General features: G+C 33.0%; 1 protein-coding gene and 1 long non-coding RNA gene across 4 annotated transcripts; both read left to right on the plus strand.

The window, feature by feature from the left end:
* Nucleotides 1–8,358: 8,358 nt before the first annotated feature.
* On the plus strand, nt 8,359–10,309 carry LOC136068929 (uncharacterized). The gene is made up of 3 exons (XR_010630225.1): nt 8,359–8,966; nt 9,945–10,032; nt 10,205–10,309. It is a non-coding gene; the product is annotated as an uncharacterized LOC136068929 (long non-coding RNA).
* A 217-nt stretch (nt 10,310–10,526) lies between these two features.
* Nucleotides 10,527–19,944, plus strand: LOC112027998 (uncharacterized). Of its 3 annotated transcripts, none has more exons than XM_024060633.2 (11): nt 10,528–11,131; nt 12,110–12,197; nt 12,370–12,480; nt 12,992–13,108; nt 13,968–14,312; nt 16,150–16,472; nt 17,106–17,205; nt 17,287–17,346; nt 17,983–18,069; nt 18,479–18,616; nt 19,237–19,944. In XM_024060633.2, the coding sequence occupies exons 1-11, from the start codon at nt 11,022–11,024 to the stop codon at nt 19,564–19,566; spliced, it is 1,809 nt and encodes a 602-aa protein (XP_023916401.2). In that variant the 5' UTR covers nt 10,528–11,021; the 3' UTR covers nt 19,567–19,944. The 3 variants fall into 3 exon arrangements, with proteins under 3 accessions (XP_023916403.2, XP_023916401.2, XP_065632866.1); XM_065776794.1 differs by having other exon boundaries at nt 12,110–12,185; XM_024060635.2 differs by lacking the exon at nt 17,983–18,069 and having other exon boundaries at nt 10,527–11,131.
* Nucleotides 19,945–23,655: the final 3,711 nt, after the last annotated feature.

Raw genomic sequence — 23,655 nt, forward strand, 5'->3', positions numbered from 1 at the left:
TAAAATATCAGAATTAGTGTTGAATTATAGGATCTTATGATTTTACTAATTCACCGGACACCAATGATTCTCCTTTCCAAGTGATTTTAATTATGTTCTATTGTACAATTATATTGTAAGGACCAGATTTGAATTCCTAGCCCAAAGTATTAATGAACTTAGGCCCAAAAAATCCAAAACAATAAATTTATAGAAAATGGGTTAGAAAACTAGATTTTAGTTAACCAAACAACAAGTTAGGTAGGTTTGATGATAACAAAATGAAAATAAACAAGTTTAAGCTTAAGAAAAATGTCCTTAGCAAAGTCCGAGGAGACTGGTTCTTATATAATACTCTTAGATATGGTTACAAGTTTAGTTCTAGATTGCTACAGTATTTCTTTCTTGATTTTCCGATTTCTCTTTCCTTAGCAGTTCCTTACATTATATATCCCCCCTTGATCAATCTTAGCCATCCATTTGTTGATCATCCAGGTTATTACTCAAGTGTTTGTCCAATCGGACATCCCCTCTGGCCTTTTGTGAGTTGGGATAAGCTAGGCATCACGGTTCAGGGGTCTTCTCTACATAAATGCAGCAAGAAAGTTAGCTACAGAGCATTTAATGTAGTGGCAACAGTTTTTTCTTAGATACCTCTGAGCCTCCTCCCCTCTTGTACGTTTATAATACACATCCTTATCAGTAGAACTTCCTGTAAGGTCACTCTGATCGTCATGATATACCTTTAATCTGTGCTCTGTTCATTCGATGATATACTGGCTCCTCGAACCACCTTCCCAGCCTTTCTATTTGTATCTTAATCACAGGGTTCTGAGCTTAACACCCCCCTTACTGTTTATCCGTCCTCGGACCATCAACGTCCTTGGCCAAGGCCCAAGGCCCAATATACGATTTTTGGGCCCTTATCCCTACACATATGATATGGAATACAATTTTGAAGAGTTCTAAAGACCCCCTTAAAGTTGGAAAATGACTTCAATCTAAATTTGAAATTTCGAACTTTAATGTTATGACATACAATTCCTATCCATTTTATAAGAGAGTGAGATAACAAGACAATATTAAAATTATTACAAATTTTACTCTATAAAGTACAAACTAACGTGACAATAAGTATAGTTGGTGGGCTTTCAATTACCTAATAAATGAATGTTTGAATTTTTTTTTTTTTTTTGTAATTAATGACACATCAATTTATAAGCTCTATTTAGTATAATTTGTAGGGAAATGCTAACGGATACCATTAATGCAATGATTAACAATTTATTTAAAGAAAGTTTTTATGGGAAAATAAAAAAAATTTAATATTTTGACAGTTTTTTTCATTTTTCATAAAAGTGGTATCAAAACTTTCCTAAAATAGATTGTTAACCATTGTCCTAAAGGGACTTGTTAGCAATAGCATGACTCTAATTTGTAATATCTCACTCCTAAAGAGTTACACATTTTTTAAATCATTGGATTTAAATAGATCCAACGGTTAAAAAGAGACTATAATTATTACAAATATTCTTATTAAATTCTAATTAATAACTCTCATTTATTATCTTCTAAATCTATCTTTAAACCCAAAAAAAAGTTTGACTTATGACTCTCTCTCTCTCTCTCTCTCTCTTTCTCTTCGTTTCTCTCTCTGCATTTCTCTCTCTCTTTCTCTGACCTTACTGCCAGTATAGAAGGAACCTGAATCCAGCCAATCACGTTCATGATTACCACTGCAAGATGATCAATTGAAAGATTCATTAACCAGTTTTATCAAGTAAGGCATATAATCTGATTTTTATTATACATGGAAACAATTAGTGATCAATTACACAAACCTTGCAACCATATATGAAACAGTAGATGTAATGGGTTCCACCTGTTGCAGGAATTGATCCCAATCTGCGATGTATCCATCTACATATGGTATATCTCCTATGTGGAATACATATCATAATTTGGCAAGTCCTTGATGGGTTGGTCTATAGTGTTAAGTGCATTGGGATCTTTTTTAGCATATTCAGTTGACCCGTTGCGTTCTCCCTAAAGCATACAAGAAAAAATGTGATTTTTTCCCAATTCATCATTTACAAGAAACTCAAACATGACTCAAATTTTTAACATTATACTAATAAAAATTTTGATGGATTTGTATTAATAGTTGGTTTGGAACATTATAGTTTTTTTTCCTTTCAAAAATTGTGACTGCTACATTCAAATTTTTTTTTTTTTGATTGGTTATTCATTTGAGTTTGTTTTACCTTCCCCATGTCACCAAATATTTTAACACGCTGTAATGAGTCCTGTCCAGGATATGGGGAGGATTTGAAAGAATGAGTTTTGCTCCAGACATATGAACCATTAGATAGGATATGACCCATCCTGTAAGAGTAGCTGGAATACCATCATAGCAAACTTTAGCATATATTATTAAGACTTTCATAACACTTCAATGTCAAGAAATAAGTTAAATACATACACAGTGTTTGGCCACAAATTTGTTAAGAAACTCGTATGTGTAAAACCAAGATCACACCAGCCAACAATCCGTGCAAGTGCACCTATAGGGTAAAAAGGAAATCTCTTTATGTTACAACATACAACTCACAGAATTTTTCCAATGAAAAGTGAGAAGAAGAAAAAAAAATTAGCTGTAAAAATCTGTGCTCAGAGTAATAAAAAATCATACTCAAAACATTGTATCCATTCATAAAGAAGAAATAAGCAAATTATTAATCAAAACATTGTATCCATATATAATTATGAATTGGCAGGATTTTCAAGCATAAACTTTCTATTGTGCTCTAAGAAGGAATGAATGGCCACAATCGCGCACTGGTTATCAAAAATCTATAGCTTTCTTTGAAGGCAAGAGGACGAATATTCCCATGTTATGGTGTGTTACCATTTACTACAAGTCACTTGAGCAACACAGTTGCCAGAAAGAGAATGCAGAGAGAAAAACGGGGAGAGAGAGAGAGAGAAGTCAAACTTTTTTTGGGTTTAGAGATATGTTTAGAAGATAATAAATGAAGGTAATTAATTATATTCTAATCAGTATATTTGTAATAATTGTAATCTTTTTTTAACCGTTGGATCTACTTAAATCTAATGGTTTAATAAATGTGTAACTCTAAAAGAGTTACACCAGGTGTAACTTGAACTTATCCCATACAAAATGCTTTTATTATGTATTTTTTGTGATTTTTTTTTATACCTAAAAGCTAATAATCAATGTGATTACCAAATGGGGTAATAACTTTATTGCATTTTTCGGTTAAAGCTCTTTATGACAAAAACCCTACTTCCTACAATAATATCAAAAAAGCTCTAACAGTATTATTATTATTTTTTTCGAGAGAAAGCTCTAACAATATTGGTTGTTGATATTGTTGAGTCCTACGACATATTGTTAATTGAAAAATCTATTCCTTGTCTCCAATGGCAATGATGCTGAACTAGAACCTGGTAGTAGTTTTTTCTCAACAAAAGAAGAAGCTGGTAGTGGTGGGCCAACTCGAAAGAATACAAAGACAGGCATACAGATTAAAGTTACATGTTTTCCCGCGAACATTACAATTTGAAATGCGTGAATGGGCTGAATTTTACATGTCATTAGAAATTTAAATAGATACTAAAGAGTAGTTTTAGTGCCACATAAAATGATACAAATATCTTATGTGTCAGATTGTGATTGGCTACTTGTCACTTTCATATAAACTTATCATATTTTTTTGACCACTCACAGTTTGCCACGTGGACATTTATGATTGAAATTGTGGCATTTTATGTAGTCTTAGAATTTTTTATACTAATTAATGATTATTTAAATGTTAATGATGTGATAAAATCCAACTCACTTATTCATAATAGATGTATAGGAATTTAAGAATTTCATTGTACCACCGCGCACCTTTGGTGCGGTGGTCACTTCACAAGTATAAATGTTTGAGAGGTGTGAAGGACAAGGGCTGGGATTCAAGTCTCTATGAGGAAGTTTCGCACACATATACACTTAGATTAGGCTAGAGTAAAAATTCTGTCTTCTATTTTAAAAAAAAAAAAATCATTGTGAAATTATCCTACAAGTTTTAAAAGATCTTAATATGTGAAATTATATAATGCACTCCATATAGTAAACTTTCTTTTTACATAAAAATGTGATCTATATAATTTTCTTTTTCAATTCCCACATATATATACCAAAAACCAATTAGTGCTTTGGCTTAATAACAAAGAACAGCTATAATGGAGTGGACGTCATAGTTTTGAAATTAGGATGGCTTAATACAATTTGAGGCCTAAGGCAAAATTTTCAAATGAGCCCTTTTATATTTTTACATCACTTAAATAATATTTAATTTATTAACCATTAATTTAGTTAATGTATTATATTATATATATTTTATTTGAAATACATTATTTTTACTTTTTAGTATGACTAACTCACTTAGTGATGATAGTGATACGACAAATTTTACTACATAGGTCATACAAACTAATGTGTCATCATTCAAGAAAAATTTATTCAAACATTTATTTATTATATTGTTTAAGTGACACTAATCATATTCTTACCACATAAGTTTGTAAGTTTTTGCAATAAAAAAAAGTTTGTAAGTGTTTTTTATTTTTTTATTTTTTATTTTTTTATAGTAGCTTTTGCATTTTCATTCACTCAAGTGATTTGGTTGGATTTCTATTAATCTATACATTTTTTGTGAAAATGCTAAATTATTACAAATTTTACTATAAAAAACTTACAAACTAACGTGGAAATTAATGTGATTGGTGGCATTTCAATGATAATAAAAAAAAAAGTATTTGAATTACTTATTGCGCTTAGTGACAACAATTTTTAAGACCTATGTGATAAAATTTGTAGTATTCTTAGTATTACTCAATTTTTAGGTCTTCCTAAAAGTGGAAGAAAAATATACAACTCACATTTTAAAAAAATATAGATAAAAAATCATTTATTACCCTCTAATTTTTCGGCCTTATCTAGAATAGGAGTTCTTAGGCCATTACCTAAGTGACCTAGGCGTAAGTCGAATTTTGCTTGAAATACTAATGTATTTATCGGAATAAAATGGGTTATGCTTGTGGGTTCGGCATGAGACTCACGTCACTCACCTTTTTTTTAATTGAAAACTTGGTATAAATTGTAATACTCGATAAGATACATCAAGTTATCATAAACGCAATCACATCACCCCGAATTTAAGACTTTGATATGCAATAGGACACTGAGACTTCTTCAAGCCATATCTGCTTAACCTCCTCATTTGGACCTTGCTTATTAGCCAGTAGATGATAGATCAGATCAACCATGGAGTCCAAGAAAGGTAAAGTAGCTAGACTAAATGTCCATTTGGCAAAAATTAGTTTTGCTAACTTATTTTACCATTCAGCTTATTTTTACTACTATTTATGAATCTCATTACACTTTTTTGTATTATTCATGAGTCTCACTGTACTATTTTAGCTAACTTTTATTTTAATCTACAGTAATTTCAGTAAAAAGTTTTTAGTTTTAGAAAAATAAGCGAATCTCAAATAAACAAGTGTACATATTAATTTATTTTCTAACAAGAGAATAATGTTTAGAGTTATTAAGGCCCTATTTAGTTTGAGCATCACTCAAAACTCAGTTCTCAAAATTCAATTCTCATTGCTCAAAATTCTAACTCATATTTAATATTATTTTTTTAGAAGCATATTTATTATTTAATCATTAGGTTTGAATGCATTAATGCAACGTGACTTGAATGCATTAATATATATATATATATATATTTTTTTTTGGTGAAGAAAAATGGGAGCGTTTATGGTTGTATTAAACCTCCGGGTAGGGCGCCGGAATGGCAGCGGTGAGGATCACGAGATCACTCGAACCCAAGCCTAACAAGCAGGGAACAAAAGTCCTGACCGACTCAGCCAACCCTTCGCTGGCAAATGCATTAATATTTATTATTTAATCATTAGGCTATGGGGCTTAGCTTTTAAAGCCTACCTTTAAGATTTGAAGTCTACGAGCATTCACTGATAAGAACGCTAAAAAAATATAACTTGACTCAAAATACTACTTTATTTATCTTAATACCACACTTTATAATACACCCAGTTTCAAAAGTTTTCTTTAATATTCAACACATTAAAATAATATAAATAATATAATAAAATAATATATTCAACACACTAAATAACAATCACAATTATCAACACATTAAAATACTATTTTTTTAACACTACACTTTTTTTTTTAAGCTCCAGGGAGCTGCTATAGCTGGAATTTATAGCAGCTCAGTGTAGCTTATACTCAAATTATTTTAAATTTAGCTTCTTTACTGTACAGGGTATTTTGAAAATATTGGTTGCTAAATTGACTTTTCAATCAATTTAACAAACTTATTGGAGATGTTCTATCTCAAAAGGGTTGCCTTAGTTATGCCTAGGATGGAGTTATTTTTTAGCAAATGAAATACAAATTATATGAGGACTGGGGAAACAAATAAAATAATGCATCTGTACTTTCAAAAATCAGCATAATGAATATAGTATGTACCAATAATAATTAATAGGTAAAAATGCAAAACTCACCTTCTAAGTTTCACTATTTTTCATTTCAGTCCTCTAAGTTTGGGTTTTGTCATTTCAGTCCTCTAAATTTTATTTTTTTTTCAATTAAGTCTTCTGTTAACAATCTGTTAATTGCTTCTGTTATCTACAGCAAAACCACACCGTTTTGTATTTTTTTTAATTTAAAATTTTAATTTATTATTAATTTATTAATTTTAAGAAAACGTTAATTTTAAATTTAAAAAAAAAAAAGAAAGAAAGAAAGAGATATAAGCTAAAAAAAGGGCGTTGTATTTGGAGAACAATAACGAATAATAAAATTCAAGCACCACCTGATACTGAGAGACTGAGAGGAAGAAAGAGGAGGAAAGGGAGAGAAAGAGAGATTGAGAAGGGGAAAGAGGGAGAAGAGAGGTGGAACTGTAGCTGGAGAAACAGATCAGATGAATGGCGGCACCGGCTGGGCCTTGCGGTGGATGCTTGCCTCTGTGGCATTGTTCTATCGCAGAGTGGAGCCACTTTATTAATTATGGTTGTTGTAGAATTTGTGGACCAAGAGGTTATGATGGACAACTCTGGTTCTTTTTTTCTTTCTTTTTTTCCTTGGAGGATCAACGATGATGTGTGATGGGTGTGGGTTTAGGCGGTTAGATACTTTGATAATGACGACTGGGTTTTTGTTTCGGCTTAGAGACTTGGGTGTTCTTGTGGGTATGAAATTTTCTGGTGGGTTAATGATAAATGCTAGCGAGGTTTTCAAAGCGAACAAAGTGGGCTTGGTTCAGTTGGTTGCTTGTTTGCTATATAGAAATTGGAACCAATTTAGGCTCAGACATAGAACCAAGTTGACGCAGAAGCTGGAGGTGAATTTTTTTTTTTTTTAGAGGGAGCTGTTGGTGAAAACTGAAAAGTGATAAAAGAGTAACAAAAAAATAATAACGGCAAGAACTAACGGCTGGTTAATAGGAAACTTAATTGAAAAAAAAAATAAAACTTAGAGGACTGAAAAGACAAAACACAAATTTAAAGGACTGAAATGACAAATGGTGAAACTTAGAAGGTGACTTTTGCATTTTAAACTAATTAATAACTAATTTATAGGTCTTTCAATTGCTAGCATTAATTCCAAACTGCTCGTAAGCCAGACAAATTCAAGGCACATGAATCCACCAACCAAGATAACTCTAAACATGATTAGATTTAAATTTTATCCTATGTTTTTATTAGTCTTACATTAATAAAGTCATCGTTGTTAATGATAATAATAATATAATAATAACCCTCTTTAAATTGTTATATTTGATTTGACTCTCCTAAAGTATTGATATTATTAGGAATTCACATCCCACAAGAAAAAAAAATACTTTGTTTTGAAAAAAATACTAATGATTTTTTAAATCTGATTAGAAATGTCAAATGTAGACGCTATTGTGCAATGTGCATTTAGTAAAATATTTTATTCTTGATTAATGGTTATAGGTTTGAATCTCATCTATACTTAAAAGAAAAAAGTGCTGTGGTTGAATAATTTTGTGTACACCATAAAGAAATTAGTAAGAGCAAAAATAAAAATGTAACCATTGAAATTTGAAAGTTTTTTTTTTTAATAGAAAAATGTATTCCAGCTTTATCAAATTAGTCCATTTCTTGCCTATTAGATGATCAAAAAAAAAAAAAACAGGGACCTAAATGCATTGCCCGGACTGTCCCTACATTGACCTCAAATGTTTCAAATAAAAAAAGATGCAACCAATGAAATGAAAATTTGGGGAACTGTGTGAAGGGCCTTGAACCGTTTTTAGGGAATTATGGCGGGTTCACGCGTACAAATGATACAAGCACTGAAGCGGTCTCCAATTCGCTTCCCAACTATTCAAGCAAAACGTGGTGTGAGTGAGTGAGTGAGAGTGAGAGAGAGACTAGACGATTCTAACATTGAATGCTCCCAACAACCCAAATGACCAAATTCAATTCAATTCAATTCATAGTAGATCAGACAGATTCTTTGTCACACTCTCTGAGCAAGTCTTGCCCATTACTTCACATTTCGTATTCCTTCCATCTCTTAAAAAAAAAAAAAAAGAATTCCAATTTCAACTTCACATTCAAACCAGTCAATCCAATCAATCATACCCATTTAATAACAACTCTCTCTCTCACTCCCATTTCAAAATATAGCCACATGATCTCTATAGGGTATACTTTATTTTAAACATTTTAGAAGCAGTGCAAAGATATTATTTTAATATAAGAAGAATGTGAGCTTGTGGTAGATTATTTTGTGAAATAGTAATGGGTGGTTTTAGTGTTGTTGAAGAAGCAACAGCAGCAGTTGGGAAGAGAGAATATGGAGATACTTGGGGAAATCCTCTTTTTCATTCCCAACACAGACGCTCTAAGAGGTCTAATTTCATACCCAATTTGAATATTTTTACTTGTATAATTGTTCTTATTATTATATGCTATCTCAAAATCTTAAATATAGTCTATATTTTGTGGCTTTTGGATAAAGTTTTTTTTATTGCAATATTTTGTGGCTTTCATGGGCTAGCTTATGGATGGTTTTTATTTAAGTATATGAGTCTTTTTTTTTTTTTAATTTTTAATTTATTTATTTATGGGAAAAGTATATGAGTCTTTGAGCAAAACTTGAGGCTTATAGATTTTTTGAACATCTTGGAATTTGTTGCTCTGAGTAATCTAGATTTTGTGGGGGAGAAATCTGTAATTTTAAGTAGTGGAATGGTTAAGTGGTCCACTTATGAGAAGAACGTGTACTTGAATACGAAATTCAAATTTAATTTTAAAAAAAAAAAAATTGGGTAGTCTGTTGGCAGCAGAGAAAATGTTTAAAGCATCTTATATACTGAGGAAAATAGATAGTTAACGTTTGCGTTTGCAATTAGTACCTCTGTGTGTGTGTGTGTGTGTGTGTGTGTTTTCTTCTAAGTGAGTTTCCATTCCTTGGTTCTGAAGTGTGACTACCGGCATATGATTTGAAGAATGATATGGTCCTAGGTGACTGCTCTGTTAAAAAAAAAAATTGTGTGGTTACTGTAAAAATTCTGATTAAGTGGTGTCAAGTTAAGTAGATTAGTCCAATATATTGATTTTTTTTTCTTTTCTTTTTTGTTGCTCAAAGGTAGAATGCTACTCTAAACTAATTTAAGTGTATATGTGCGTAAAACTTCTTCCTAGAGAGTTGAACCTCGGCCCTTACTCCTCCCACCCCACCCACAAGAACTTGTACTTGTGGAGTAACCATCAAACCAAGGGTGCACAATGGTCCAATATATTGATTCTTAATTCTTCTTAAACATTTGAATCATTGTATTTAGTTGCGCGCCCATTTTGACAGAATTTCTGGCTTTTCCTTTCAGTGCTTCAGACAGGAATGCAAGTGTTTTAGGAGGTGGAGTTTTGCGTTCCATAAAGCGGGACCAAGATGAAACATATGTGAGATCACAGGTCATAATTATATTAGTAATCGTATTGGTTTTTTTTTTTTTAGTGGCAAACAATGACCATGCTTAAAATCATCGATGAACACAGCCTAAAGCTGTATATCATAATCTGGAATGTGAACCGATTATAAAATTATTGATTACCATTTTTTGTTCTTATAACATGAATATAACAGGTGTTACCATATTCAGCAAGTGTTTCTAGGGGACAAAGTCCTCTGCATGACTATGCCAACCATTTTAATAAGAACATATCATCAAATCACAGGGCCTCCTTGGAAAAAGATGTAAGCATCAGGACTGTGTTATATTTCTCTTTACATTAAGGTGTCAGGTTGGATAATTCTTCTATCTATAATTTGATATCTGGGTGAGATCATGAGATGAATCTGTGTGAACTGGCCCTAGATGTGCAATGGCCCTTGTATTAGTCACTAAGAATAGTCAATAATATATGCGGAATAAATTATAGAACTGTGTGAAGGGCCTTGAACCGTTTTTAGGGAATTATGGCGGGTTCACGCGTACAAATGATACAAGCACTGAAGCGGTCTCCAATTCGCTTCCCAACTATTCAAGCAAAACGTGGTGTGAGTGAGTGAGTGAGAGTGAGAGAGAGACTAGACGATTCTAACATTGAATGCTCCCAACAACCCAAATGACCAAATTCAATTCAATTCAATTCATAGTAGATCAGACAGATTCTTTGTCACACTCTCTGAGCAAGTCTTGCCCATTACTTCACATTTCGTATTCCTTCCATCTCTTAAAAAAAAAAAAAAAGAATTCCAATTTCAACTTCACATTCAAACCAGTCAATCCAATCAATCATACCCATTTAATAACAACTCTCTCTCTCACTCCCATTTCAAAATATAGCCACATGATCTCTATAGGGTATACTTTATTTTAAACATTTTAGAAGCAGTGCAAAGATATTATTTTAATATAAGAAGAATGTGAGCTTGTGGTAGATTATTTTGTGAAATAGTAATGGGTGGTTTTAGTGTTGTTGAAGAAGCAACAGCAGCAGTTGGGAAGAGAGAATATGGAGATACTTGGGGAAATCCTCTTTTTCATTCCCAACACAGACGCTCTAAGAGGTCTAATTTCATACCCAATTTGAATATTTTTACTTGTATAATTGTTCTTATTATTATATGCTATCTCAAAATCTTAAATATAGTCTATATTTTGTGGCTTTTGGATAAAGTTTTTTTTATTGCAATATTTTGTGGCTTTCATGGGCTAGCTTATGGATGGTTTTTATTTAAGTATATGAGTCTTTTTTTTTTTTTAATTTTTAATTTATTTATTTATGGGAAAAGTATATGAGTCTTTGAGCAAAACTTGAGGCTTATAGATTTTTTGAACATCTTGGAATTTGTTGCTCTGAGTAATCTAGATTTTGTGGGGGAGAAATCTGTAATTTTAAGTAGTGGAATGGTTAAGTGGTCCACTTATGAGAAGAACGTGTACTTGAATACGAAATTCAAATTTAATTTTAAAAAAAAAAAAATTGGGTAGTCTGTTGGCAGCAGAGAAAATGTTTAAAGCATCTTATATACTGAGGAAAATAGATAGTTAACGTTTGCGTTTGCAATTAGTACCTCTGTGTGTGTGTGTGTGTGTGTGTGTGTTTTCTTCTAAGTGAGTTTCCATTCCTTGGTTCTGAAGTGTGACTACCGGCATATGATTTGAAGAATGATATGGTCCTAGGTGACTGCTCTGTTAAAAAAAAAAATTGTGTGGTTACTGTAAAAATTCTGATTAAGTGGTGTCAAGTTAAGTAGATTAGTCCAATATATTGATTTTTTTTTCTTTTCTTTTTTGTTGCTCAAAGGTAGAATGCTACTCTAAACTAATTTAAGTGTATATGTGCGTAAAACTTCTTCCTAGAGAGTTGAACCTCGGCCCTTACTCCTCCCACCCCACCCACAAGAACTTGTACTTGTGGAGTAACCATCAAACCAAGGGTGCACAATGGTCCAATATATTGATTCTTAATTCTTCTTAAACATTTGAATCATTGTATTTAGTTGCGCGCCCATTTTGACAGAATTTCTGGCTTTTCCTTTCAGTGCTTCAGACAGGAATGCAAGTGTTTTAGGAGGTGGAGTTTTGCGTTCCATAAAGCGGGACCAAGATGAAACATATGTGAGATCACAGGTCATAATTATATTAGTAATCGTATTGGTTTTTTTTTTTTTAGTGGCAAACAATGACCATGCTTAAAATCATCGATGAACACAGCCTAAAGCTGTATATCATAATCTGGAATGTGAACCGATTATAAAATTATTGATTACCATTTTTTGTTCTTATAACATGAATATAACAGGTGTTACCATATTCAGCAAGTGTTTCTAGGGGACAAAGTCCTCTGCATGACTATGCCAACCATTTTAATAAGAACATATCATCAAATCACAGGGCCTCCTTGGAAAAAGATGTAAGCATCAGGACTGTGTTATATTTCTCTTTACATTAAGGTGTCAGGTTGGATAATTCTTCTATCTATAATTTGATATCTGGGTGAGATCATGAGATGAATCTGTGTGAACTGGCCCTAGATGTGCAATGGCCCTTGTATTAGTCACTAAGAATAGTCAATAATATATGCGGAATAAATTATTGTAACTTGTTTTACTTCTCTGTTATAAATATGGAGAACTAATCAAGTGTATATTTTTTATATGTTTTAAGAAAATTACCATCTTTGTGTAGAATAAGCAGTGTTCAAAACTACTTTACAATTACTTAAAAAGTATATACACTTCATGATATACAGTATTTTTGTGAATTATGTGATAAGTTGTGTGTACAAAAACAATACTCCGTGAATGATATTCACAGTTCTGAATGAACAAATCTAAAGATAATATAAGTGTTTTGTTTGTGTAGAAATTTTTTGCCCCACCATTATTATTGTTCCATTTATAAATGTCTATGCTGCTTTACAGATTGAGCAGCTGCAATTGCGATTGCAGCAAGAAAAATCTATGCGCATGATGCTTGAGAGGACAATGGGTCGAGCTTCTAGTACTTTATCTCCTGGACATAGGCATTTTGCTGCTCAGGTAACTTTACCTTTGGTTTATACTTTAAATTCCAAATATCTGTTTCTGGATTTTCAAAAAACTTCTGCTTTTCTTTTACTTTTGTGTACACACGCACACACACAATATAAGTATTTGTTTGTAGATATACATGTATGTTGATGGAGTATTTTCTTTTATAAATTTTTACAACCAAGGCTTGAACCATGTTTCATGCTCATCATGCATCTAGATGATGATCAAGATGAAAATTGTAATGTTTAATTAGTCAAACGCACTTCAAGAAAATAAATTTCTAAGCAGTTCTGGTTCTAAGCTATTACATCCTACCATGAAACTTGAAGGAAATATACAATTATGCCATTTGATGATTACTTATTTTCCATTTTAATTATGTTCCTGGTACTTGCATGCAGCTCCTGTAAAAGCACTCACATTTGAAATTCAGTGCTGTAGAACTGGGAACCATATCTTTGCCTCTTTTCTTTTATGTACATATTTCCTATGGGCGCAACTTGTAGGCTGTAGAGTTTTGACCTTACCAATTGGGGGTTCAGAGGTGCTTTTAGATGCAATTGTGAGTTTTCCATATCACTCCATCCTTGACCTGCTTACATGTTGGAGAATCTGGCTTGTGAAATTTTCCTGATACTTACTAATTGGCAAAAAGAGACTTACATATTTTGTGAAATTGGCAATATCTACTTATTGTTATTGTTATAACACAAGTCTGTTTTATACTTTTCTGTGGTTAACTTAATATATTCTTTTAACTACGCATATGGTGAGTAAATAGAGAATAACCTGCAAATTATTGACCTATTTTCTTTTCTTTTCCTTCTTTTTTTTTTAATAATTAAAATTATTGTCCTATTTTCAGACAAAGGAATTGATTGCTGAAATTGAATTACTTGAAGAGGAGGTTGCAAACCGTGAGCAGCATGTTCTTTCTCTCTACAGGAACATCTTTGACAGCGTTAGTCGGCCACCTTCAGCACAAAATTCAGGCATGGTTTCCCCAGCCCATACAAAACATGGTTCCAGGAAACATCCAAGTATCATTTCAAGTGCTTTTTGTTCCTCAAAAAAGTTTCCTTTGCAGCCTTTGCAAGTTCTAGTTTCTCTGGATGACCCATGGAAAAGATCCCACAAGACTAGTCATACACCAATGTCCAATGGCAAAAACAACATTGATACTGAAAAAATGTGTTTTGACCAAACTAAGGTATTATATGTACTTATCTTCTTTTTTATTTTGCAAATGTACTTTTGAGTTTTTTTTTTTTTTTTTGGTATTCTTTATTTTTTCCCTTAATTGAAATCATTGATCTTGTCCACAAAAAGAAAAAGAACATCTTATTAATTTTATATTCAAAATCTTGGGTTTTTTCTGAAAATGCTTTGATTTTCTAATTCATTTTTTTAATTACTTTATATATTTAGTAGTTTAGAAAAATTATCAAGGGAGTTTGAAAGTGTTGGTGTATGGAGATTATATGATTCCTGCTACTTCTGTCATGATCTAGTATAAAAAGAATGAATTGTGCCTTATGTCATTGTGATTTTGGAGACAAGAAGCTTCTCTGGGGCTGCTCAAAAAACTTTAAAAGTTGGTTTTCCAGAAATGGTCATGATCCTCTTCTTTTTTGCTGTTTGTAAGGACCAGAGACATGCAAGGTCATTTAGATTTGTTAGTCTGCTGAATTTCCAATCAATTTTGAATTTATTCTACAATTGTTTGGTCACCTAGGGACCTATGACTAGGTATAAACTTGGCAGAGTTTCAAACTTTTCTTAAGGATAGTGTTTTTTGGTGACCAAGTCTCTAAAACTATATATAAAAAATAAGTTTATTGATTGAATAATAAATAACATTTGATTTGAATGAGATTTGACATGTATGTTAAGAACACAAAGAACATGCATCCAACTATGAAAATTTCAAAATTCACATCCAATAGAAAGATATAGGAGGAGTTTGGAAGGTTTCTCTCCAAACTAATTTGAAGAGAAACTTTTTCCGCTCCAATAGGCCCCCAATGGACCCACAAAAAAGAGTTTGGGTAACTGTCAAAACTTTGAAATTCTCCATACTTCACTATGTTTGGTGACTGAAAAAAGGGATGCTGGAAAAGAAAATACAAGCTTGATGCTTTGATCAGGTTTCATGTAGTGATTTTGGATAAATAAAAAGCGTTGATATGAAAGTTGACCTGTAAAATAATTTTATCATGAGATGAATCTAAGTACCTTTAGAAGGGCTAGTGATCCCTTAGTCAATTGGCATGTCTGACTTTGCCATGGGAGTGAGCTTGGGTTTGAAACTTTCTGGGGGTAAAGTCTCCCCTTTATTCAATAAAAAAAAGTACCTTCTGAAGATCTTTGGTGTAACAAATGTTTGAGTATCTGTTTTTCCTGTACATATAGTTGTAGCGGGTGATTACTTGTCAAAAGAAAAGGTAGTAATGGGTGATGGCCAAAAGGACTCTTTCAACCACATGAATGAACAAATTTATAGAATGAGTAGACCAAGGCCCTAAAGAATTCAAATATGGGATTCAACAAAGTGCATCACTTGTTGATGCCACCTTGTGAGTGTGGCCATCAATTAATCACTAAGGTCAGGCCTGTGCATGCTGAGCACTGAAGTTATTCATTAGATAGGTCTTTGGACATCATAGTATTAAGAAAATTATTCTGTTTGTGTTTATGGCTTTCCAAAACATTCTTGATTTTCCCCCCTACTCATCAAAGTAAATCTATTCCATATCATGTATGGGATCATATTAGGATTTCACTGAGCACGTCATTATAACCAATTTTGATGAAGGCTCGAAACTCTTGCAACGAATCTATTTAGTGTCTATGTATTTAATTAATAGATAGATTTATGCCTTCAACATTTACAGAGAGACAAAATGGCCAGATTTCCATTCTATGGAATATCCTAAAAGCACTTTTATGTTTGCTTGTTATCAAGTAAAATTAATACATTTCATGTTAGTGATTGCCATATAATGCCATATGGTTGTCCAAACCTTTTCATGTCAATTATTTGCCAGGTTAGGGAAAAGGTTCAATCCATGGATAAAACATCTGTTCTGCGAACTCTGAAAGATCATATTTACCAGTGCCCGAGCAAGTTATCCGAGGAGATGGTTAGGTGCATGGCTGCTGTATATTGCTGGCTTCGTAGTGCAGCATCTGTAAATACTGAAACGAACCGATCACCTTTGTTGTCGAGGTCATCCACAAATGTTATACAGCCGCGACGTGGTACTGGAGCAGACCGAGATTGGACTTGCAAATCAATGATCGAAATATCTTGGATATCAACTGATAAAAGCCAGTTTTCTCATGCTTCTTATGCCATCAACAACTACAGGTTACTTCCGTAATATGATTTTCAATAATATTAACAATAATAACAAAATTAAAAACAAACTCAAGTCCTCTATCTTGAGCACATGGGGGTGTTCATTGGAGCATGAATGGGAGCATGTTCCACTTGCTTGTTTGGGCTATATTTATGATATTTCTTTGAATTTGGGGTGGATGTTTTCTGTGGTAGGAAAAAAATTAACGATTCATCCCTAGTTAGCTGGACCTAATGCTCCTCACATGTTATCATTGCAAAATTTCTTAGGAATCAGACTTCCAAAATTCTGGCCGTGTCATCTGATGGCATAATTTCACAAAAAACGTTATTGAACGTTTATTCATATCTTGGATCTCCTGTAAGGGGAAATCATTTTCCAAATATGTGGTGATGGAGCATAATAAAGGGGACGACATTATCATAATGTTATTTAATGAAGCAATTGATCATACTGGACAATCTTTTCTGATCTAAGTTTACAATTTTTGAGTCATATGGTGGGTCACTCCTTTTAGAATGTGCACTACAAATCTTTATTTGCTATATGTTTGTCACACGTATAGCATATGCCATCTCGTCTATTGTTTAACCACACGCAGGAGGACTGACTTGACATGTACTTGATGTTTCTAATTTCAGGGTTTTGGTTGAACAACTAGAAAGAGTGAGTTTCAGTCAGATGGAAAATGATGCACAAACTGCATTTTGGATCAATGTGTACAATGCGCTTGTTATGCATGTAAGAATTGTACTGGCTGTTGGTTTTCTCTGACCAATTTGCACTTCATATTACTGTCTCTCATCATTGAGGCTTGTGCAGGCATATTTAGCATACGGAATCCCCAACAACTCTTTGAGAAGATTAGCCATGTTTCATAAGGTATTAAACTTCTTTGTGTCATGTTGCTGTTTGTTAAAAATCATTCTTTTAAATTCTCATGGTGTATAGGAAAAACTGCTAGAACAAAAGAATTTGTTGGATGCAGAGAACCAATGACAGTTTAAGCAAACCTATGAAACTCTACAAATTTGTAGTTTGTTTTTTTCCTGTCCACCAAGCCTTATCTCTACCATTGCCTGTACCAGGGGTTTGTTATAAGATGCTTTAATAGTTTCACCAGTTCTTCCTATTCCAAAGTCAACAAAATCTTATTTGTTCTCAAAATTTGACTTTTTCATGCTATACTCTGCTTCAGCTCACTTACAAGAAGGGGACAACCCTTTTTTCCCCCTTTTCTTTGGAATAAAATATTTTAATTTGGATATAATTTTCAAATTTTTTATAAAATTTTTATTTTGCATAAAAATAGGATTGAAAAATCATACAAGCAAAGTTGAACTGTTTGAGAAGAAATAAAACCTGTGGCATAGAATTTTGAGAAAAATGGAGATTCGTAATACAGGTTTTTGTGGACTTTCAGTTGTTTCTGAAGAAACCATAATATTTTTTCCTATCTTACTGTTTTTATCTTTGGAAATGTAAATTTTTTTTGATGGATATATTTGTATAGTGCAGGCTGCTTACAACATTGGTGGCCATGTCATAAGTGCAAATGCTATAGAGCATGCAATATTTTGCTTCCGAACACCCCGAGGTGGACGGGTACTCATCTTAATCTCATTTAAGAACACGCAAAGATACATATGCACTAAATGGGGAAAATGTAGATGGACCTAACAAGTGGCATCATCTAAAAAATTATTCTTATATCACCGTGATTAACTCTTTCAGCTGATTGTTGGTGTTGGCTAGCTTAATTGAGGATTATTTCATGACTTCCTGCCACTTGTTGCTTGTCTCTCTGTCTCTTTTTCTTTTTGGACATGTTAGAAATATAGTCATGGTTAAAATTTCTGGTGCGTGCATGTATTCGAGAATTACTGCTTGAACTTTTCCTTTCCTTCACAGAATGAAAAGGTGAACATATGTGTGAATATGAACAGATTTTCTAAGTTTTTTGGCCTAAAGGCCTATGTATAACTTCAGTTATCTGATTTTTTATGATTTACAGTGGCTAGAAACCATCCTTTCCACTACCTTGAGAAAAAAGTCGGGTGAAGAAAGACAACTCAGTTCAAAATTGGGTCTTCTAAAGTCCCAACCCCTTGTCTGCTTTGCCCTTTGTACTGGAGCTTTTTCTGATCCTGCGGTAACTTCTCATTTTTATTACTCCTCTTTTACTCAATGAAGTTTGAATTGTTTTTAAAAGACTATTGGTACAGCTGTAATAAAATTGAGTTCTTACGGTAAAAAGGTAATTGTTCCAAAGTTTTTGTAGATAAAATTATCATTTTATTTGGTATTGTGATGATGTATACTTTATGCTCTATTATTAGCTTTGTAAAACTTAGGATTAGTTTAGTTTTTGTCTTCATCTACATGATGGACCAGAACATTTCTGATGTGACGTGGAAAGCAACTTGAAGGGAAGTTTGATATAAGGATCATGAAAATTATTTGAATAAACTGTTTTCAGATGTCTTTTATCAAGTTTGTAGAAAGGCAGAGCATAAGCACGTAGTTTCACTTAAAAATTCTCTTTCAAATTTTTGAGGTACCTATTGAACTAGATTTTCTCACCAAAATTTGCTGATTTCTGCTGATTTTGAAAACCGACTTAAGTGATGGAATTCTCGAAATCATCAACCTTAAACATGGTGTAGTAATTTCTATGATTTGCTCTAATTGTAATTCATTGCTCCTTGTTGCTTCCAAAGACATCTGATATCGCTCATGGTAGATTAAAAGTTGGTAGTTAAATTTATGTAGCTAAAAGTCTACACTGCATCAAATGTTGGAGAAGAATTAGAAGCAGCAAAAAGAGAATTTCTTCAAGCAAATATAGTTATGAAGAAGTCGAGGAAAGTGTTTCTACCAAAGGTGCTCGAGAGATATGCAAGGGAAGCATCTCTCAACTCAGATGATATTCTCAAATGGCTCACTGAAAATGTTGATAAGAAGCTACATGATTCGATACAGAAATGCATTGATCGTAAATCCAGCAAGAAGGCGTCTCAGATCATAGAGTGGCTGCCTTATAGTTCCAGGTTCCGGTACGTATTCTCAAAGGATCTAGCTGAGAAGCCATGGTGGATGTGAGGTTCTTCTTATGCAGTTGAATGTGTTTCTCACTGTCACATGAACCATTAAAACATTGATTGGCCGAGAGAGGAAATGAAACGTGGGTACTTCAAACTAATCCTTGTTTATTGTGCATGTGATTTTTGCTACCACAGTACCACTTTGTTGTTCCACGCAGTGCAAAGTTTGTGCCTCTCTGTTAGTCTATTGTAATCTAATCTGAAACAGTGGGGACCTTTTTGCTGATTTTGTCTGATGATCTTAGCATTGTAATTGCAGGAAGTGGTACCAACTTCAACAGTAGTCTGACTGACTTTCACTTCTTGATGTAAAAAGACTTTAATGTAACATCATTTAACATTTGGTTTTGATTTATGTACATTTCAACTTTCTCCATGTCCTTGGATCAAATATTCAATTTAGCAAATATGGAAACCTCATTGAGTTTAATTAGAAATAATTGAAACACTAGGAGTTAGTTGCAAGTGATCCAAATTTCAGGGGGTGTTTTTGCATTTTGACCTTAAACGATTTAGATAGAGGATAAAAATGAATAATTTTAACTTCTTATATTTAAAAAAATAAATAAATAAATAAATATACTTTATACTTATTTAGATAGAAGGTAATGTGAATAAGTGTTTATTATAAGTTCTTATACTTTTCATTAAAAAAAAAAAAAAAAAATTTCTATGATTTGCTCTAATTGTAATTCATTGCTCCTTGTTGCTTCCAAAGACATCTGATATCGCTCATGGTAGATTAAAAGTTGGTAGTTAAATTTATGTAGCTAAAAGTCTACACTGCATCAAATGTTGGAGAAGAATTAGAAGCAGCAAAAAGAGAATTTCTTCAAGCAAATATAGTTATGAAGAAGTCGAGGAAAGTGTTTCTACCAAAGGTGCTCGAGAGATATGCAAGGGAAGCATCTCTCAACTCAGATGATATTCTCAAATGGCTCACTGAAAATGTTGATAAGAAGCTACATGATTCGATACAGAAATGCATTGATCGTAAATCCAGCAAGAAGGCGTCTCAGATCATAGAGTGGCTGCCTTATAGTTCCAGGTTCCGGTACGTATTCTTAAAGGATCTAGCTGAGAAGCCATGGTGGATGTGAGGTTCTTCTTATGCAGTTGCATGTGTTTCTCACTGTCACATGAACCATTAAAACATTGATTGGCCGAGAGAGGAAATGAAACGTGGGTACTTCAAACTAATCCTTGTTTATTGTGCATGTGATTTTTGCTACCACAGTACCACTTTGTTGTTCCACGCAGTGCAAAGTTTGTGCCTCTCTGTTAGTCTATTGTAATCTAATCTGAAACAGTGGGGACCTTTTTGCTGATTTTGTCTGATGATCTTAGCATTGTAATTGCAGGAAGTGGTACCAACTTCAACAGTAGTCTGACTGACTTTCACTTCTTGATGTAAAAAGACTTTAATGTAACATCATTTAACATTTGGTTTTGATTTATGTACATTTCAACTTTCTCCATGCCCTTGGATCAAATATTCAATTTAGCAAATATGGAAACCTCATTGAGTTTAATTAGAAATAATTGAAACACTAGGAGTTAGTTGCAACTGATCCAAATTTCAGGGGGTGTTTTTGCATTTTGACCTTAAACTATTTAAATAGAGGATAAAAATGAATAATTTTAACTTCTTATATTTAAAAAAATAAAAATAAAAGAAATATACTTTATACTTATTTAGATAAAAGGTAATGTGAATAAGTGTTTATTATAAGTTCTTATACTTTTCATTAAAAAGAAAAAGAAAAAGAAAGAGCATGTTCACACACAGGGCACAAGAGGTTAGTTTTTATTATTCGGATTAACAAAGAGCATATTCAAATTTCATGGGAAGGTGTCCTGTAAATTATATGAATATTATCATCTTCTTTTTCTTATAGATCAAGTCAAAAAGAAGCTCAAAAAGTCAAGAATAGCGTCTTACAGAAGGCAGTAGTTTAAGTAGTGTACTTTAGCTAGTTACTATGACAACAATATGATTATCATCCGAAAATTCCTTCATTTTTGTTTGCATTTTTCAGCTTAGCAATGCACAAAGCAAGACAAGTTGCTAACAGAAACGAGAAACCAAAATGGGGATATTACCAACAATAACATTGCTCTGTGTGTTGTAAGTATTGGGAGGTGCACGGGCGCCTAATAGAAGTCCAGCCCATGTAGGATTTGTGCTCAAGATAATGAACTTGCCATGCAAGCATTGATGGAAATCTATTTCAATTAAAAATAGGTGAACGTGGTTGATAAGTCCTAGAATCCTACTCCAAATGTAAGTAGGAATTGCGTTTAATAATTAATACTTGTAAGAATCCTAAATCAAGTCATGTTAGGAATTCATATTATGCTAGGAAAAGAAGTCTAAGGCGGTTGAAGCTTTTTTGTGTATAAAAAGCATGTGGGTGTGCCGCATACAGAATAGAAAGAAAAGAAAGAGAAAGCTGCACATAAAAAAAAAAAAAAAAAAAAAAAAAAGGAAGCCAAGAAGGAGCCGCTTAGAGAAAAGAAGACAGCTAAGAAGAGCTATGATTGGAGAAGAAAATAAAAGGAGAGTGCAAAGTGTTGCCACCTTTGGGAGAGATAATTTGTGTGTGTGAGAGTAAAGAAAAATAAGAGAGATTTTTCTTTAGTTGTGAGATATACATAAGAATTATTGTAATTGATTTGATAATAGTGAAATTATTTGGTGTTTGTCCCCTGGCTTTTCGCTTCAAAGAGAAAGGGTTTTCACATAAATTTTGTGTTCTTGTGTGATTGTTGTTTTGAATTGATAGTTTTGGTGATAATATTATTTAGGACCCAACAAGTGGTATCAGAGCTAAGGTTAGAGTAGAAGCGATGGCCAGAGAAGAAGGCAAGACTTCAGAAATTAAGAGGTTTAATGGAATAGACTTCAGGTATTGGAGGATGCAGATTGAAGATTATCTCTATGGGAAGGAATTGCATTTGCCTCTTTTGGGACGAAACTTGAAACTATGAAGGATAAAGACTGGAACCTTCTTGATAAATAGATATTGAGAGTTATTTGATTAACTCTATCAAGATCAGTTCCGCACAATGTTGTGAAAGAACAGACCATAGTAGATCTGATGAAGGCTTTGTTTGGCATGTATGAAAAGCCATTGGCTAACAATAAAGTGCATCTGATGAAGAAGTTGTTTAATCTGAAGAAGGCAGAAGGCACTCATGTAGCGTAGCGTCTGAATGAGTTTAATACATCACAAATCAATTATCCTCGGTGGAAATTGAATTTGATGATATGGTTCGTGTATTGATTCTTTTGGCTTCTTTATCAAACAGTTGGAAAGTCATGAGAGTGGTAGTGAGTAATTCTGCAAAGAAAAACAAACTCAAATATGTTGATATTCAAGGTTTGATTTTAAGTGAAGAGGTTCGTAGGATAAATGCAATATAGATAATGCAAAAGATCAAGCTTTTGTCATGGAAAACAAGAGCAGAGGTAGAAGCAGATAACCTTATGATTGAAAATTCAATGGTAGGTCACAATCAAGAAACAGATCCCAGTTCAAGGAAATTAGAGAATGCTTCTATTATGGGAAAAATTGTCACTTAAGAAGAGATTGCTGGCATTAGAATAAAGAACAAATTGAAGGCAAATATAAAAAGAATAATAATGAGAAAAATACTACAGCTATCGTGATTGTCAAGGATGTTGTAGTGCTTTTTGTTGAAGAGCAAAAGTATGAGCATGTTGCTAATAATGATGTTGAGTGGGTCGTTGATTCTGCAGCCTCCCACCATGTTATCCCTAGGAAAGGGTTGTTTACCACATACAAAATGAGGGACTTTGGTATAATGAAGATGGGTAATTCAAATTACTTAAAAATTGTGGAAATTAGTGATGTGTATATCAAAACCAATGTTGGTAGCACTGTGATATCGAAGGATGTGTGATATGTTTCAGATTTAAGGATGAATGTGTTTTCTACATTAGTTATGGACCGAGTGGGTTATTGTAACTACCTTGGTAATGGAATATGGAAACTTACTAAGGGGTCATTGGTTGTTGCAAGAGGACATGCATGTTGTGGTATGTACAAGACTTAGGTGAAGA

Source organism: Quercus suber, unplaced genomic scaffold (genome assembly GCF_002906115.3).
Source record: "Quercus suber isolate HL8 unplaced genomic scaffold, Cork oak 2.0 scaffold_142, whole genome shotgun sequence".
NCBI classification, from domain to species: Eukaryota; Viridiplantae; Streptophyta; class Magnoliopsida; order Fagales; family Fagaceae; genus Quercus; species Quercus suber.

What these genes read in the sequence shown, in the direction of transcription:
- LOC112027998 (XM_024060633.2), top strand. Translation starts at nt 11,022, where the DNA reads ATGGGTGGTTTTAGTGTTGTTGAAGAAGCAACAGCAGCAGTTGGGAAG. An exon ending in GGGCCTCCTTGGAAAAAGAT is followed by an intron (nt 12,481 to 12,991) that starts GTAAGCATCAGG and finishes GCTGCTTTACAG; the next exon opens with ATTGAGCAGCTGCAATTGCG. An exon ending in ACAATGCGCTTGTTATGCAT is followed by an intron (nt 17,206 to 17,286) that starts GTAAGAATTGTA and finishes AGGCTTGTGCAG; the next exon opens with GCATATTTAGCATACGGAAT.